General features: G+C 38.2%; 1 protein-coding gene across 3 annotated transcripts in view; it reads left to right on the top strand.

Annotated features, from left to right (window-relative positions):
* Positions 1–17,159, top strand: part of rapgef6 (Rap guanine nucleotide exchange factor (GEF) 6) — a 119,956-nt gene that overhangs the window by 24,640 nt on the left and 78,157 nt on the right. For 2 of the 3 annotated variants that reach the window (XM_017419895.3, XM_037979090.1), the window contains 4 exons: positions 150–220; positions 627–683; positions 3,309–3,392; positions 13,507–13,576. In XM_017419895.3, the coding sequence (XP_017275384.1) occupies positions 150–220; positions 627–683; positions 3,309–3,392; positions 13,507–13,576 (282 nt within the window). Of the gene's footprint in view, positions 1–149; positions 221–626; positions 684–3,308; positions 3,393–6,823; positions 7,131–13,506; positions 13,577–17,159 lie in introns of those variants that run through there. The other variant, XM_017419902.3, reaches the window with a different exon arrangement.

Here is a 17,159-nt window from a genome sequence, read left to right as displayed (position 1 = left end):
ACACCACGCAGAGACGTTCCCCTCACTTTTAATAAAGAGCTAATCTTTTTTTAAAGCGTTTTGATTTGTAAAGATGTTGAAAATGTACGTTATGGTTGTATTTTATTTATTTATTTTACTAATAACGGAATTATGTTTGTGGTTTCCAGGACCTGCACTTCATCTACTGCCACCTCTATCACATGGACGTCCTGTCTCACCTCAGGGATCATCAGTTAAGGTGAGTCCTTTTAATGTCTCCAAGCATAGATAACATCCTTTAATATTCATCGCAGACCTTCATCTTTAACCTCCTGTTGTTCAGTTTCTTATCCGTCGAGTATTTCTTAAGCTGATTTTCTAATGACATCGTTTTTAATACACCCTGGACAAAAACTGGTTACAAATCGGACTTTGAAAAAGAGCTGTATTCAAAACAAAGGGCAGAAATTCATCTTGCTATGCCAAGCTGACAGGCAGTAAAGGTGTCCTCTTAGCTCGGTGTCTCCTGGGAGGAAAAAAGGATGAATCCGTGATGGGTTTGCAAGAGCGGGAAATGTTCTGATGCTTTTGAGCCACCCCACCCCCTCTAAAAAAACAACAACAACACAAAAAAAAAACCTAACATCTTTCTCTTTCTGTCTCAGGTCGATGTGTACCTCAGTCAGGTATGAGAGACATGAGGCTAACCGCATCCTGTTTCAGTAAGTACACGCTCTCATGCTGCATAACTTCTGTTCTGTATCACACAGTCCTCTGCATTAACCTTAGTTAACCTGTTAAAACTGTGGGTTTTCTCAAACTGACTTAGTTTGAATGCACAGTTGTTTGGATGAACGCAGCTTGCAGCTAATAGCCCTCCCTGCCCTCACAGCTGACATTCTGTTGTGGGACGAGATTAAACGCTGGAGATGAATGAATCAAGTGGTCATTTACAAAGAAGTCAGTTCAGCGTCATAAATCGAGCGAAACTGGAGGAGAAACTTGTCTGAGCGAGGGATGAACGGCAGGCTAAAACAGAGAGGTAATAGATTAAAGGTTATATAGGGAGGTTTTTATTAAAATGTTAGGACTGAAAGCAGAGGAGGAGAGAAAACAAGACGTGAATAGGCTACAGGGGAAGGAGGAGGAAAGGATAGCAATGTCAAGAAGGGAGGCGATATGAGAAATGAGCCGGTGGAAGAGGGATGAGGGCAGCTGAGAGGTGGAGGAAATGTCAGCGATGAAGGGAGGACAGAGATAAATGAAAGGACGACACAGAAGCTCTGCGTGTTGTTGATGCCTTACCATGCTTGCTAGAGTCACATTAGACACTCCGCAGTTTAATTTATTGTCAAATAAACACCCACACACCCTCCATCTGTAACATACTGTTCTGCGTCTCTACCGGAGGTAAGTTTTAAGTACCCTAACGCAGACCAAAGCAGCTGCCATGTTCAGTTAGTCCTCAGTTACGGTCAGAAACGTTAAACAGACAGCAGATGAAAGCAATCAAAGTCAAAGCTTAAATTAAGTCTAACAAAACTATAAGAAACTTCTTTCTGTTCGCTTATAAACACAGTTATGTCGAGCAGGATTTCTGTTTTTTTAGAACATATTTCATAAATTAATAATGATGTCAAGCAAAAAAGCTGCCAAATTTTTTCAAAGTGGCACAGATGTAAATAGGCTTAACAGTCAAACTGTTTTTTGTTGTTTTTCATGCAATTAGGTGGTAATTTTCCTAATTACTTTACATTACAACTGTAAAAACTATTTCTTGTAATATTCCTCTGAATGGACATGTTGGTGAGGCAAACGGAGGGGATGAGGAAGTGATGGGCAGGTTTGGTGTTAAGGAGATGAAGGTCAAAGAGGAGATATCTGGATGCAGGTGGAGGACATGGAGGTAGCTGGAGTGAGGACAGAGGACACAGAAGACAGTTAGATGGAAGACGAGGACTCGCTGTGGAGACCCCTGAAAAGGGAACAGCTGAAAGAAGAAGATGGTTCTAGAGCTTAGAATCTTTAATATTACCCTATTCTGTTTGCTTTTATGTAAAGTGTAGACATACAAAATATACTTTTTTGGGGAGGGTTTATTGTAAAATAGCCTGTTTGTTTTTCTGAATCTCTTTTTTTTAATATCAAAATAATAAACAATAAAGCCAACTTCCACTGTTTTGTCACTTTACTTCAAAATATGCCTAAAATAACAACTTTCCAAAATGATAAATCAAAGTCTTAAAATTATGCTCAACCTATTATGTGCCGAATCATTATTTGAAGATATTTAGTCTTTTCTTTCTGTGATAGCCTGCTTGTTTTTGGATGGTTTACTTGAACCAATAAGATCTTTTTTTCTCACTCCATTTCTTTACAAGCAGCTGATTTATTCACTCAGTTAAGTACAATATTAACTCGAGTGATGTTTGGGATTAATGAATAAATCAGAAACACTGTGTGTAGTCACATAAAACATGCTTTTATAACTAAATATAGGAATTCTGTGTTGTTTGTGGCGTTAATGGAAAACAATGTGACATTTTCAGCCGTAGTCATTTCATCCTTTTGTAGTGTGGCTGCACAGCGTTAATATATTCTGCATTCTTTACAGGGATTGCACATCACAGTATGGTTCTGTAGTGCAAAAGCTTTTAGGAGTAAATTTATGGTAATGCAAAATGCATGGCTTGGTATCCAATGTGCAGCTGCACCTCCTATAATTATTGTTATTTATTGTTTTTAGAAATTTCACTTTTCTGCTTTTATGGAGCTTTAGCAAAAGGCATAGCTCAAATGTTCATCCTTGCATAAACTAAGCGCAGAAACTTTTAACATAATGCAGAGGAGATAACCACCTAAAATAAAGTTCAAGTTTTCTGGGAGAACTGCATTTTTTGTACCCTGAGAACAACTTGGACTCATAAAAAGTGGCAGAAGGTGTCAAAAATAGTAGCGTTTCCTATTACCTGAGTTGAATAATGAGATAGTTAATGACTTCTTTCCCTCATCCTTCACTTATTGTGTTTTATGTGTGAATTTAAGCCATAAATGTGCAAAATAAAAGTATTATTTTACTGAGCTTTTTTGTACCTTTTGAAAATGGCAATTGTTTAATTTAAGATGTATGTTTGAAGATTAGGCTTTACAAAATAAAAATAAAATCAGCACCTTCAAACAGCCCAACAACCAGAGGCGTAGGGGGAGTCCAATCATCCAATCATGTTAAAAAAATTAAAATAAATAAATAAAAGTGTTAACGTTTACATTGGGTACACTTTTGAAACACAGCAAACTGTCAGTTTTTCTGCAACACGATCTTCAATAATTGCTTCTGTCTTTTCCAGTCCAGACAACGTTGCTACCTGTTGGTACATTCTGCTCTCAGGATCGGTTTTAATCAATGGGCACATGCACTTGGCCAGATGCTGGTATGTACCAACACACACACACACACACACACACACACACACACTCACACACTCACACACACACAAAACAGGAGATTGACATCATGACAGTGTGAGGCTTTAAAGATGTCATATAGTGAGAGAAGCTGGATTTATCTGACATGACACATGAAGCTGCACTATCTAGGCACCTTGTCTGATGGAATATGCTGTGTGTGTGTGTGTATGCGTGTGTGTGCGTGATGTGAGTGTGTTTGTGCTCATCTGTAAGGTGATAAGGGAGACAGCGTGTCTCAGAGCTGTAAGGTATGAAAAGACAGGTTTTATTAGTGTGTGAGGAAACGGCTCCACACACACACACACACACACACACACACACACACACACACACACACACACCTGTAAGTTCACAATGAGCTGCACAGAACAGATTTCTCTCACATCCATCTATTCTTTAACAATTCAGAAAGATAGGAAACTATCACTGGACTATCTTTGTAAATCTTGACTTTTTTGTTTTTGAATCTTTAGTTTCAAAAGTAAAACGGTGAACCCCATCCACTTCCTTTAATAGTTTGGACCTAATATGTTATATGTGGTTTAATTTTTACAAACGTAAATATTACATTTTTAATGTGGTTGTGTTGTTCTGACTCAGTTGGGTTGTTCATCAGTAGATTCTTGTATTTTCTTATAAAATAGTGACATAAAAGTTTAGAAGTAAGTCTTTTCATTCTTTTGTCAGTACTTTTTATTGCCTGTGTTGGTAGATTTGAGTTTCATTGGCAAAATGTATCCGTCCCAGCCTGGAATGAAGTAGGGGAGTTTAAAAAAAAAAAATCCATTACAAGAATGAGGTAATCTGCTCATTATCAAGGAATTGTTTGACTTGATTGTAGAATCATCAGCTGGACAAATCATAAAGAAGCCTTGCTCATACTTGAGGTTGAAAGACTGTTAGATAGATCACACTGTCATGGTTAATAGTTTGTGTTTTGTTTTTAAATTATGAGATGTCATGGTTTTTATACTCTGTAGTTTTCTCTGCACATCTGAAAGACGAAGTGTGTTTTGCAGTTTGTAATTTATACTGCTAATGGTCTCTACGTCTTGAGGTTTCTGAAACACGACGTGACCACTGTTTGAGTCGGCCAACAGTTTTTCAGCGGAGTGAAAAATGGTAAACAACTGACAAGAAAGCCCCCCCCCCAAAAAAAAAAAAAAAAAAAAAAAGCTTTTTATTTTTTTAACCTAGTTCATACCGCCACCCTTTTCTGTGCTGGAAAAGTATAAAGATTGCAGATCTTTTCTGGTTATTGTCTGATGTCTTTACTTTGTGTTCATGTAGCATCATTAGTTCGTTTTAGTTGAGTGTATAGGGCTCCATTTAAAGCACCATGGTTACACCATCACCCCCCATATTCAGTGCAGACCTCCTTCCTCCTGATATCCCACCTCTGGTATTTGACTTCTGAAAAGAAAAACTGGCAAGAGGCAATAATATTCCTGATAGGCGCCCCTGGAGAGATGTGCTGCGCTTTGATTCTATTGGACATCAACAGTAGTTTTTGATTTGATAAACTTATAACAAAATATCAGAGCAGAGAGCCAAGAAGTACTTAAAATGCCTCACACTGACACGTTGCACCTGTTTAAACACGTAGTTTGATTTAATGAGAACTTGTGACAGCAGTTACCTGAAGCTGGGGCTCAAATCTGTGTTTCTCCTTCTCTGTTGTTATAGTTGGACTGAAACAGAACCGACTCGTGCCAAAACAAGTGAAAGAACGAGGCCGATACCTTCTGTTTAATAGTGTCTTAAAGAACAGACGCTTAACGCTCTGGCTTGCTATGAGACACATAAATTGGTCACAAATTAGGGATAATGGCTAAAGTATGGTCTTACTCAGTGCTCAGACGGCCATCAAAAACAATCATTTTAATTCCTGACAGTCATAAAATGCTGTTGAGGAAAACACTGTTAAAAAAAGTCTTTTTAAACAAATCCCTGCAGATCTCAACAGAAGTTACTTTAAACTTTAAAGTTAAAATGTTGTATTTCTTTATAAATAGGAATAAAAAATATATTAATTTTTGTGTTTGGATTATAATTCCACCAAATGAAACTGAACAATAAAGAAATTACAGGGTTTTTTTCTTGTTTTCTAAAGGTCCTTTGCAATCTGAGAGGGACTAAAATATTAGTCAGACAAAATCCAACAGGATAAGAAAACCTCACTTTTTGTTTTTAGTTGTAAAGGTTGCAGTCTGGTATCAGTCCTGAGTCCAATCACTTTGCAGTTGTTACGGTAAATTTAATGGCCCCATCTCCAATCACTGGGGAAATAAACTTGACAGCCTGGTAGACGCACCAATTTCCGCCTCATTTCCATCCCGATGCTATGAGCAATCACCGAGACAATGGAGGCATTGTACACTCCTTCAACTTTTTGTCATCTTAGTCACAAAATCGGACTATTTGAGAGTGCTCAAAACCTCACTTTGTCAGTGTTATAGTAAAAAAAAAAGCCTAATGTTGTTAATAAACAGTTTCCTCTCTGTTTGACATTTATAGTAACGTGTTGCTCGAAAGAAAAAAAAATACTGTTGAAAAACTAAATAAGCTGGTCTTTTAGCAAAGTTTAATAATTGATTGCAAGCAAGAGGAAGGCCAAAGAGGAGATATATGGATGCATTTAGAGAAGACACGGAGGTAGCTGGAGTGAGGACAGAGGACGCAGAAGACAGAGTCAGATGGAGGAGGACGACTCGCGGCGGCGATCCCTGAAAACGGAACAGCCGAAAGAAGAAGAAGAAGAACAGTTGACACAAATAGTTTGAATATTTCTGCATTAGTCGAAAATCATAAAAGTGATGCTGCTGGACATTGCAAAACAAGCAAGTGTGACCATGCATGTGGGGACTTCCTCTTCTCTGAAAGTTCCTTCCAAGAAAAATGTCCCCAGAATGAGTGGAAATGAGACTAATGGCAACAGTTACTGCCTTTTGGTTGTTGCTAGGATTTTTCTTTCTTTCTTATTTCTCTATTTTCATGTTGAATGATGAAAAGAACTGGATCACACAGCACCAACTGAACGACAGCAGCAGGGACTAGTTGGCCCTGAATCAATAACCTCAGGGCAGTTAGGACTCTGTGTGTGTGTGCATGTTTATGTGTGTGTCATTCACAAGTTTAGTCTTTTGGGTCAGTTGATAACTGAGTAAGGGTGGGGGAAAGTTGCACCCTGCAAAAGACCAGAGGGCGGTGTGTGTGTGTTTGTAGGTTGGAGTGCTAGTAGCAGCATGGGGCTTGGAAAGGGTCACAGGGGGAGCTAACAGAGGGAGTGGTGAGTGTGTGTGTGAGGAATGCGGAACCCCTGGCAGAGCAGGGGGTGGCCATGTGTTCCTGAGCAGCCTGCCCGCCTGGAGCCCACAAGCACATCCAGGCAGGAAATGAGCATACTCCACACACACACAGAGACAAACACACACCTTGTTGGAGCCAACGGACAGACAGACAGAAGTGAACAGAGCGAGAACTCACTCCTTCCTCTGTGAAAGACAAACTAAAAGCTTGACAGTCAGCTAGTTCTGCTTTCTGATGAAATGTCTTTCTTGCTCCCTTTGGACAACTAAACAAATATGCTCAGTTCTGAGTCTGGATTATTTGAAAGATAAACTTTTCCTCCTCATTGTGGATTAATATGCTTCATATCAGAAGGAGTTCAAAGACGTGGATCAACAGTATTGCTGTTCCTGGTTAGTAAAGTTTTTTTTTACTTTTCTATTTCTGTCTGGCTTAGGAAATCGCTGCTGATGTTACCAGTCGAGATTTTTTTCTTTTTTCTTTTAAAACTCCCTCGCTTTTTCTTTATGCGGTCCTCGCTCCAGTATGTTTCATTTCCTGCCTGCCTTCGTTTAAACAACTGGAAAGCCAGGAACTCCCTGCGGCACTGTGGCAGGATAACTTAAAACCGCTGGGCCTCTTAACACTAAAAACACAGCACAGACTTCTGTTTGCTGTTCTTCTTTATCTGCTCTTTTTTCTTTTTGCATTACAGCCCGGATTAAACACATCTGAAGGGCAAAATATCATCTAGCTGGTGTTTAGATGATAGCTGATGTTGTTAATGATTGACGATGCAGTGATAAAAGGGAATTAGAGGCAATTATTATCGAAAGAATGTTTCCTGTTCAGTGTATTTAAATGCATCTTCTGAAACCTTTTTTTCCTGGATTCATGGATATAATGCGGCATAGTGAATAAAAGTTAAGCGCACAAAATCTAGATATAAGAATAAAGATATATTTTCTAGCGTGTTTACCAATAATTTGTCTTTTCATGTACTTAAAGCCCCACAGCCCAAACAAACCTGTTAACTCTTTATCTAAATCTTTTGGTTTTGCTGGAACTTGCTGCTCCACATACAAGTGAAGATTATTGTGAGATAATCTCCAGATTTGAGCAATGAATGTAGGTTCGGTCATGTGTCGACTGGTTATCTCTCTTTAGGCTTTGAGGATGCCTTGATTTGCGGTATTGAGAAGCAGCTGTTGATGGGGGTCTGTTGGTGAAATGAACCACTACATCATTCTTTGCCGTCTGTCTGGCAGTTTTTGTGTGTATTGGTGCTCTGTTCAGCCCTCCTACCTTGTTTAATACGTGTGTGCGAGTCAGCTCTGTTATTGTTAGACATTCAAGTGTTAAAATACTCTGAGAAGTGGAAGTGTGTGTGCTGGACTTTGGTTTGTGGTTTTCTTTTACATTTTAGCTTATTACTACAATGAAGACATGGCAGCCAAATTGACAAAAACTTTAGTTTTCAATAAAGCAGTTAACTTTGTTTTTTTAGTCCAACTAGTACACCATCTACAACAAGGTGTACAATGTGCTGTAGTGTAAAAACAATAAAAACAAAAACTACAAGATTTTAAAGAATGCAGTTTGTTTACCTGTGGCATGTTTTGCTGATAATAGCCCAGCAGGAAAAAAATGTTGCTCCCTTATTCACTCAATGAAACCAAACCAAATATGCAGGAGAACTATGTCGAATAACGAGTTGAAGAATTAAACCTCGCCCCAACCTTTACTGCAACACGACAAATTAAAGCCAACCCTGTGGTGACCAAACTGTGTGGAAGTGAGCTGTGAAATGTTTTTTATACAATATACTCTAAACTAAACAAAATAAAATAACCATTTCAGTCGTTTTAGACACGCCAAGGTTAGATTTTTCTGTTTTTTTTTATTTATTTGTTTTGTATGTAATCATTGTGGTGTTCGTTCCCTAAATGCTAGATGTCAGCTAATTCTGAAACAAAACTCTTATAAAGGTATTAAGATTATAGAAGTTTTAAGATAATAGAAAATGTGTCTCTGAGATGTTCATTTTAATGTGTGCAAATTAACTAAGCTGCAGTTCATCACCAGATGGTGGGGGTAGAAGCGATGGAACTCTTGGTCCCTAGTTGGAAACAATCCTCTGAGAAATAATGTACAAAGGTACCAAAAGTACGTTGGGGTTATCATTTTATGAGTGCCAGAATCAAAAACTGTTTTGTGATCAGTCATATAACTTCAATATTTAAGTAATCCAGGAAAGAGAGATCCCTTTTTGTGCAAAAAGTACCACCAAGTAAACAGAGTTTTTAAATGTTTTTAAATTCCTTATATGATAGCTTAGAATTTGCTTAAATGTGCATCTTTTAGTTGTATAGTTAAAATTCCAGGGTTACTGCGTCTCTCTGTCACAGTTCTCTTCAAGAGATAAAAGTATACAGGTTTATTTTTATGCATTTTTTTAACTACATTCTGTGTATTTTATTATTTTAATAGGATTGCTGTGATGTTTGGTGCTCTTTGGATTGTTGATGGTATTTCCATAGTGTGTATGTGTGTGGCCGTGGTTACTTGCTGGCCGACATGGTTTATTGCTCAGGGTGCTGCAGCTGTCACTGGACCAAGGCTGAACCTGTTCTTCCTCCTGCCAACAACTTGTTTCTTCAAGAAAAGAGGGGGGAAAAAATCTGCTGGAATCCAGCACAAGCAAACCTTCACTAATGTATCAAAAGAGAGTTTAATTATTAATATAATGACTAATTAAAGCTTCATCTAAACAAGCATTACTGGAAGAGCTGTTGGGCATACCAAATGTTATTTATTAAAAATTCTAATAATGTTTAGGTTTAGAATGTATTATGTGGCAATACTAAATAATAGTAGTTTTTTTAAAACATCTTTTAGTGGTTTTAGCTGAAACATATTGTTGTCTTGAACACAAATTTATCATTTCAGATTGTCTTATTTTTGATAGCTGAGGTGTGTCTTTGACTAATCAGTTGGGGTACAAAAGGTTTTCTGCAGCATAATCACAATAAAACAATAGAAGGAAGTATTTTTTCCACACTTTATGAAACAGCAGCTTCCAAAGAACTGTGGTGCAGGAATGCCTCAACCCCAGCAGTGATTGTTCATAACGGTGAACTTGGAAAATAACTTTGTTAAGTGAAGCGGTGATTCTATGTGAGTCTCCTTATCAGTATGTTTATTTTGTGATTTTTCTAAAACTTTCAACCTTCATTTGTCTTGTGGAACTACAGGCTAAAGGCCTTGTTGTGGTTTTAGAGATTTGTCTTCAGACCAGCTGAGGACAGACAGGTGTCACACTTCACTTCAGTCAGGCCGTACAACCACGAAACACGGCATTTGTCACTAAGAGTTTAATGGAGTTTGTGGATTTTTCTGCTGTTGTGGGCATGCGACAACTCACGAAAACCAAGAAATAATGGAGCAAACACACATGGTTCGTACAGAAACCTGATTCTGGTTTTATTGGCAAACTATTTTATCATTGCTTCTCTGACGGAGTCTCGCCGCCCTGCGTACAGACACATGGACAGAGTGAATAAACAGGGTTGGCAGGCTTTGTGCAGGTCTGACAGAGTCCAGGCGTCTCGCCTCAGTGAAGTGTAGAGAGATCTGTCAGAGTCGGGCTGACCTCCAGGCTGAGGGCTCAGAGAGCTCCGAGTCAAACAGACTGCGTTACTTTTTTAAAATATTAATACAGTTGTATTTATTTACTCACTATAGGCTCTAAAAAGGTTGAGATGTTCTAACCTAACATCTTAAATGTTTAAAAGAAAACACTTCTGCAATCTGGAGAAATTTGGGGAGTTTCGACTGGCAGGTCTCTTATCCAAGCCTCTGTGTCAGCAAGCATCTTGCCCCCTGAGGGGTCATCAGCAGATGCCAGGAAACCCTTTGCTCTTTTAGGAATGTTTTCTGCAGCTGACTCAGGCATGTGACCTCACTGAAGGCAAGGCAAGAAACAGCTGAATTCCTCAAGAATTCCACAAGATAGCATCACATGATAAATACAGCTTTTGGTAAAATATATAAAAAACGAATGAATGTTTGTGGCTGACACCCCATGTCTACCCCCTCTGTTTCTGCCAGTGTTTTAAATGTCATAAAAGAATTAAAGGGTTTTATTTAAAAACAATAATAATTGACTTTAAAAAGATCCACAGCAATACCTTTAGCAGGGATCAGTTGATCCAAAAATGTTTAATCTTAAGGTTAAGACATATTGTGATAATAGAGCAACAATATAATCTCTGCATACTTAATTTTGCATCCTCAAGTTCAGCTGCTGGGAAATAAGTTTCCAGCAAGAACATCGCCATCTTTTTTTAGGTCCAGAGGATATGGATTTATTCCTCATTGAATGGGCCTCACCAAGGCTTTGACTATTGCATCATCGTCACCACTTTTTACCATTTCCTGGAAAATCAGTCAGAAGACAAACAGCCTCTCCGATTCAGGAAAGTGCAAAGAGGACTTTCATCATTGTTTCTATCATCAGGACCCATTATGAAGACAGACTTGCATCAGAAACCCTAAATCAAAAGGCTGATGTTGAGTAACGTCTGCGCCAATATGAAGCTGCAATTCAAAACAAGATAAAAGTTGTTTTTTTTTTCCTCACTCAGGAAGTAACCAGCAGTAAGAGGACAGAAAGACGGGATGAAAGAGACTGTAAAATGAGATGTGGAGAAAATGAAAGAAAACAAATCAAATAGCATACAAAAAGTGAGAGGTTTAGTGGACTGGAGATGCTTAAGAAAGCAGAAGACAAAACAGAGAAAAAGACTATTACAACATTTAGAGGGATTTATGTGCGTTAAAGACAGGGTGGTAGAAGAGGATTAAGGATAAAAAGAGAAAGAAGCAGCGGGAAGCATAAAGGGAACAATTATAAAAACATGGCACAGTATGGACAAAAAAGTGGAAAAAGCAGAAAGATGACTTGAAGATGGATGGAAAGGGATATGTGGGGGTGAGAAAAGAAAACAAAAATGTAAAAAGAGGTACTCTAACACTGTTGACTTGATCAGAAAGGAGAAATGAAAGTTGAAATTCTCCCAAACCATCACGTTTCTGTGATTAAAACCAGCTGCTGCTGCAGCCCTTAAACATTGCTGAATCACCACTTTTACTCGCCAAAGGGATCAAGACATGTTGGCAGCCCAGTCTGTTTTCAGGATTCACCACACACCCCAAATGGAGCTGTTCAGACAGAGGATCCCTACACACTTTCTACACGGGGCATGGAAACCACAGAGACATGAGTAATTGCTGAATTCATAAACACTGGCGCTCACCGTGAGCGGTTGGGGGGATTTTTCAAAGGCACGTCAAGAAATGCCAGAAACTTCTAACCCATTCAAAATGCTTCTTTTGACTTTGAGATTTTGAACATTGAACATTTTCCCCTCTTTACGTGCTTCCAGACACCCATCACATGCGAATAGACACATTCTTAGAAAGGCGTCCAGTTTGTTTGAGTCTACAAGTCTCAGGATGAGACTCTGAACAGCTCAAACAAAATGCAAGATACCTTGATTTTACCTCTTTTTTTGACTGATAGTATGAACTCTAGTTGGAGGAAATATGTATTCCAACCTTATGATTCACTTCCTGTTACTGAAAAAGCTTAGAAACATCATCTTAAGACAGACAGTGAAAGCACAGTTGAGTCAGCATGCATATATAGCTCTGAATGATGGCAAGGGGAAACCCTACTGTTCATCATAGACTTATTACACAGTAAATACTGTAGTGTGCCGGTATCCAACCAACCTGTCATGCAGCCTCATAATTGTTAACCGTGTTTGAAGTGTAAAATACTGTGTTTTCAAAGGATATAAATTTGATTCAGAATGCTAAATTGAACATAAAAATATTGTACAGATTATATTTTTATAAAGTAGATGTGAGCAGGGCTGGATGTACCTTGAGTCATCTTTGTTTTTTTTCCATCAAAGCACAGAACTTTCCCCTTTTAGGTTCTCTTCCTACATGTTAGGTTCCCACAACTATTCACATCTAGCCCTAAATATTACTAACTGCATAAGGTGGCCAGCTGCATGATAAACTTAACGTACATTAGCAGATTTGTTGTGATGGACACGCAATCATTTTATTTTCCCTTTCAGGCTGGGGTAGCACAACATAAGCTGGAAGTTAACACTCAAACTTAATTAATCTTCTTAATCAATGCTTTTATTTCATTTCTGAGTGTGTATTTAAACTGCTTTGTTAAATCAAAAGAAGTTCAAAATGTAAAAGGCCAGTAGGTCAGTAGGGCTTGAATGTACTGAAATGTTAACCAAGCAGCCTCCACCTGGTGTAACGCAAAAATAATTCTACACAGCTGTCATCTCCCCCAAGTTGTACTTTATGTGCTAAGATATAATGTATAGTGATGGCTAAGAAAACAATATTCTAGTTTTTGCTCTTTAGTTGTTGAACAGAAACCCTTGAACACTTGTTTCCATTTAAGAATAGATTGACTTCATCCTGACCAGATGTTACTTCTCCTGTAGTGAAAGACATTCAGCACATGTATGGTCTGCACAAGCTCAGGATCATGTTCCATTTACTGCTGGCCCAGAGTAATGATTTGAGCAATTATTGTAATTTAAGGGACAGTGATGTTGGTGTTCGTCTGTGGGTGGGCGAGCGGGATTAAATGCATCTGTTGCTGCTGTCATTGTGAGCAAATCGTCTCATCCCTGCCTTGTTTTTGTTTTATGCTGATATATTTTTTTTTTTTGTGTGGGCTCTCCACAGTTTTGGCAGGCAGTTGGGGGGCAGGCGAGGCTGTGAATGTTTCACTTTGGAGCCATCAGAAATGATTGTGGTGAGTATAGACGCTGTATTACTCTCTCCTTTTATTTTAGTCTTGTTCTCCCTTTTTCTCGCTCCCAGAGCTCCTCACTTTTATCCTCCTACAGGCTCCCTTTTCTGCCCTTTGATATTAGCCCTGTTTTTCATCTTTATTTGATGTTTGTATTTTTTTCCCTCACTTTATTCTTCTCCTGTACATCATTCTCTCCTTTTTATCTTGCTGCTTCTTCTGTCTTTTCCATCTCTGCAAAGTTGCTTAAATATTGTGAAAATATCGGTACACTTTCGAAAACCAGTTTCCTCTGGAAGCTATTCAAACTGTCACGTTTATTTACATGAATCTTCCTATTAAATGTGGGATGGTTCAGACCCAGCTTGCTTTTTTCATCTCCGCATTGCTGGTTTTTCGTGATGTGAAATGGATGAGAGTTAGAAAAATGGATACCCCGTGGCTTCCCTTTCAAAACAGGTTGTCACAAGAGCGAAGTCACAAGAGAATCTTATCTCGCAGGCTTCAAGCTGTTTGTGTCTGAACCAAAGTTGTTTTTGACAGATTTGCCCCCGTTATTAAAAGGTTTCAGTTATGATTACATCGAAACTTGTGCCCCCTGTGCACATGGGTTTAAATTATTGTAGCATCAGTTGTATTGATACAGGAAAACATTTTATCATTGTGAAGGGAAAAGCCCAGATTCACACTGAAGCCCTTTTTCAGAAATAAGGCAATTCTTTTTGCTCTTGTTATGACTGCTTTTAGTAAGTGTTGGATTTTACCGCCTGGTTAAACTTAGTGTCTGTTTAGTTGACAAAATATTGCATCCCAAATAAAAGTAAAGATGTACTGATCTGTAGGATATCACCAACAAATCAGAGAACGTGTTATCAGTTTACATACGAACCGATGGTCAGCTTACTGCTTTTTTATTTCTTCAAAAGAGTCCTCACTTATTTATTTAACCTTTTTTTGAACATCTTTTTTGTTTTAGTTTTGCCCTTTTGCACTCACAGCTTTTCAATTATATTTCATTGATATTTGTAAATTCCTGTAATAGTTTTTTATAGTCGTTTGCGCTGTTTCATTTCCTTGTATATTTTTTAATAAGTTTTCATTTGCTTTGTAAAACATATTGAGCATTTTGAGCTTGAAATGTGCTCATTAATTAAAGCGAAGTTGTAGTGGAGCTGAACTGTGCAACACTTCCGTCAGTGTTTCATGTTTGTACCTCCCTGGATATATCAGAAAGTGTTTTAATGCATGTCATTTAGATTCGGCTCACCTTGGTTTGTTTTTTTTGGCTTCAGAAAGGCCTTTGACTGTCCAAGCTATTTGCACTTACCAAACGAGAATTAAAAAAAGGCCTTTTTAACCCAAAGATATTGTGGAAATTAGCTGGTCAAAGCAGGCTAAAGTACCAGAGAGACGAGACACAAACCCCTGTGTTCGGGGTGATCATTGTTCTCCACAACATTTTGTGAAGTTTTTATTCCTTGTAAAGATCTCAGCCCTTTCCAGCCTCTGTTCCCTATTGTTTCCTCCTCAAATGTCTAAATGTTTCCCTAAATTTCTGCTCGAGCTTCTTTGAAACCGGAAACCCTTTTTTTTTGTTTCATAATGGCTTCATAAACCCTCAGATGTTAAAGAGTAAATGTAGCATTGCATTTATGTTAAAAACAATTTCATCTGGGATTTATTTTCTCTACAAAACAGTCGTCATTAATTTTGCCTGGGGGAAAGTGATGAAACCTTATCATTAGACTGACTGTCACCCTGTTTACTTTAAACTGAGGCAACAATGTGCAAGATTTTCATGTCGCTTTTTTACCTCCTGTCCTTTTTTTTGTGCTCAAACAATATTGAAGTATTCATATTTAGCCCCTGTGGTGTGTCTCAAATGGAATTTTCTTTTCACGTTTACAGGAAGTTCTTCTACCTCCAAAGGCAAATAGTTTGTTTCTGATTCTTGAAGACATTTTGTTTCTTGATTCTGAATTTGTGTTATAGTGTATCAGCTTTTACCCAGTCATTATCAAGAATGACTTTGTTAAATATTTCTTTTATCCTTTAAAATGATGGTAGAAATAGCTCAAAGCTGACTAGATGTATGTTGACTAGAAAAATAAAGAAAAACCATAAGCCAAAAAACCAAAGAAGAAGACTAAAAAAATGACAGTAAAAGAGGAGAATAGATATTATGAATGGAAGAAAGAAGGACTGGAAGACATGAGCTAAAAAAAGGATGAAAGGTGGGAGAAAGAAGGACAAAGACAGAAGGAAGGACATAAGAGAAAAGAAGGGCAAACATGGAAAGAGAGAAAGAAAAAACAGAAAAGCATTGTAAAATAATAGCTCAATAATGACCAACTGGTGACGTAAAGGTAGAGTATTCAGAACAAAGTAGGTCTGGAAACATAATACATTAATGTGTTAAAACTAACCATCCAAAAAACCCCTTTCATTAAACTGTTCTCTCACAGGAAGCAAAAGGCTTCAGCAAAATGAACGAAAAGTCCATTTTCTCTGTGACGCATTTCAAGACCTCAGACAAAAAACCCAAACTGGACTGAAGGTAGAGGAATAAAACAAAGTGTCTGTTTTTAAATCTAGTTTCCATTTCACTGATTCACCCGGTGACTTTCATTACCTCCTCTGCTCTTTTCCACAAGTTGGAAAGCTGTTGTCTTAGGACAAGAAACTCGAACGATTGCTTCCTTTGTGAGGAAAAATAGAAAAGACGTTCCGATGTTGTGGCAACCTTGAGTCTTGTTCGACCCGTCAGCAGCATTGAAGGTTGCACGCACCACCCAGCAGTTCCAGGGATGTCAGAACCTAGCTTTCATTAAAATTTCCCACAATGAAAGAGGTTTATAACAGCGAGGTGCTCTTTCAGCAAGACATTTAATCCTAAACTACCCCTCTGGGTGTATTCAGAAGCTATTAAAGCTGTAAAAGAGAGCAGTGCTGCTGACCATCTGAAAGGTTTGTGTGATTGTGTTTGAGTGTAAAACAGGGTTTTCTGGAAGAACAGCCAGTTAGCTCAGACAAATGAGTTGCCTGGGTTGCAAAAAAATAAAAAATAAAGATAATCTGATTAATAGTCTGTTCTGAGTTTTGAATTAAACTTGCCCCTAAACGACCGCAGGAACCTTTTCCAGGAACCATGGTTGTTTTTCGAGGGGCTTTTCCTTAGCTCGCTACGTTTCAGCTGCTGAAAGCTAGGGCTAAACAGAGACGCCCCGGGGGAGAAATTCTACCCCAGAAAACAGCCCAGATAGGGAGGCAGCACTTTCGAGACTAGCCTGAACCTTCGGGGTGTGGCTTTGTGGTGATGAGCAGTCAAATCGAGTACAGGTGCTGGTCATAAAATTAGAATATCATGAAAAAGTAGATTGATTTCAGTAATTCCATTTAAAAAGTGAAACTTGTATATTATATTCGTACATTACATACAAACTCATATATTTCAAATGTTTATTTCGTTTAATTTTGATGATTACAAATGACAACAAATGAAAATCTCAAATTCATCCTATCAGAAAATTAGAATCTTACTGAAGACCAATAAAAACAAAGGATTTATAGAAATGTTGGCCAACTG

This window comes from Kryptolebias marmoratus, linkage group LG13 (assembly GCF_001649575.2).
Source record: "Kryptolebias marmoratus isolate JLee-2015 linkage group LG13, ASM164957v2, whole genome shotgun sequence".
Classification (NCBI taxonomy): domain Eukaryota; kingdom Metazoa; phylum Chordata; class Actinopteri; order Cyprinodontiformes; family Rivulidae; genus Kryptolebias; species Kryptolebias marmoratus.
This window is presented reverse-complemented; position numbering and strand designations above follow the sequence as displayed.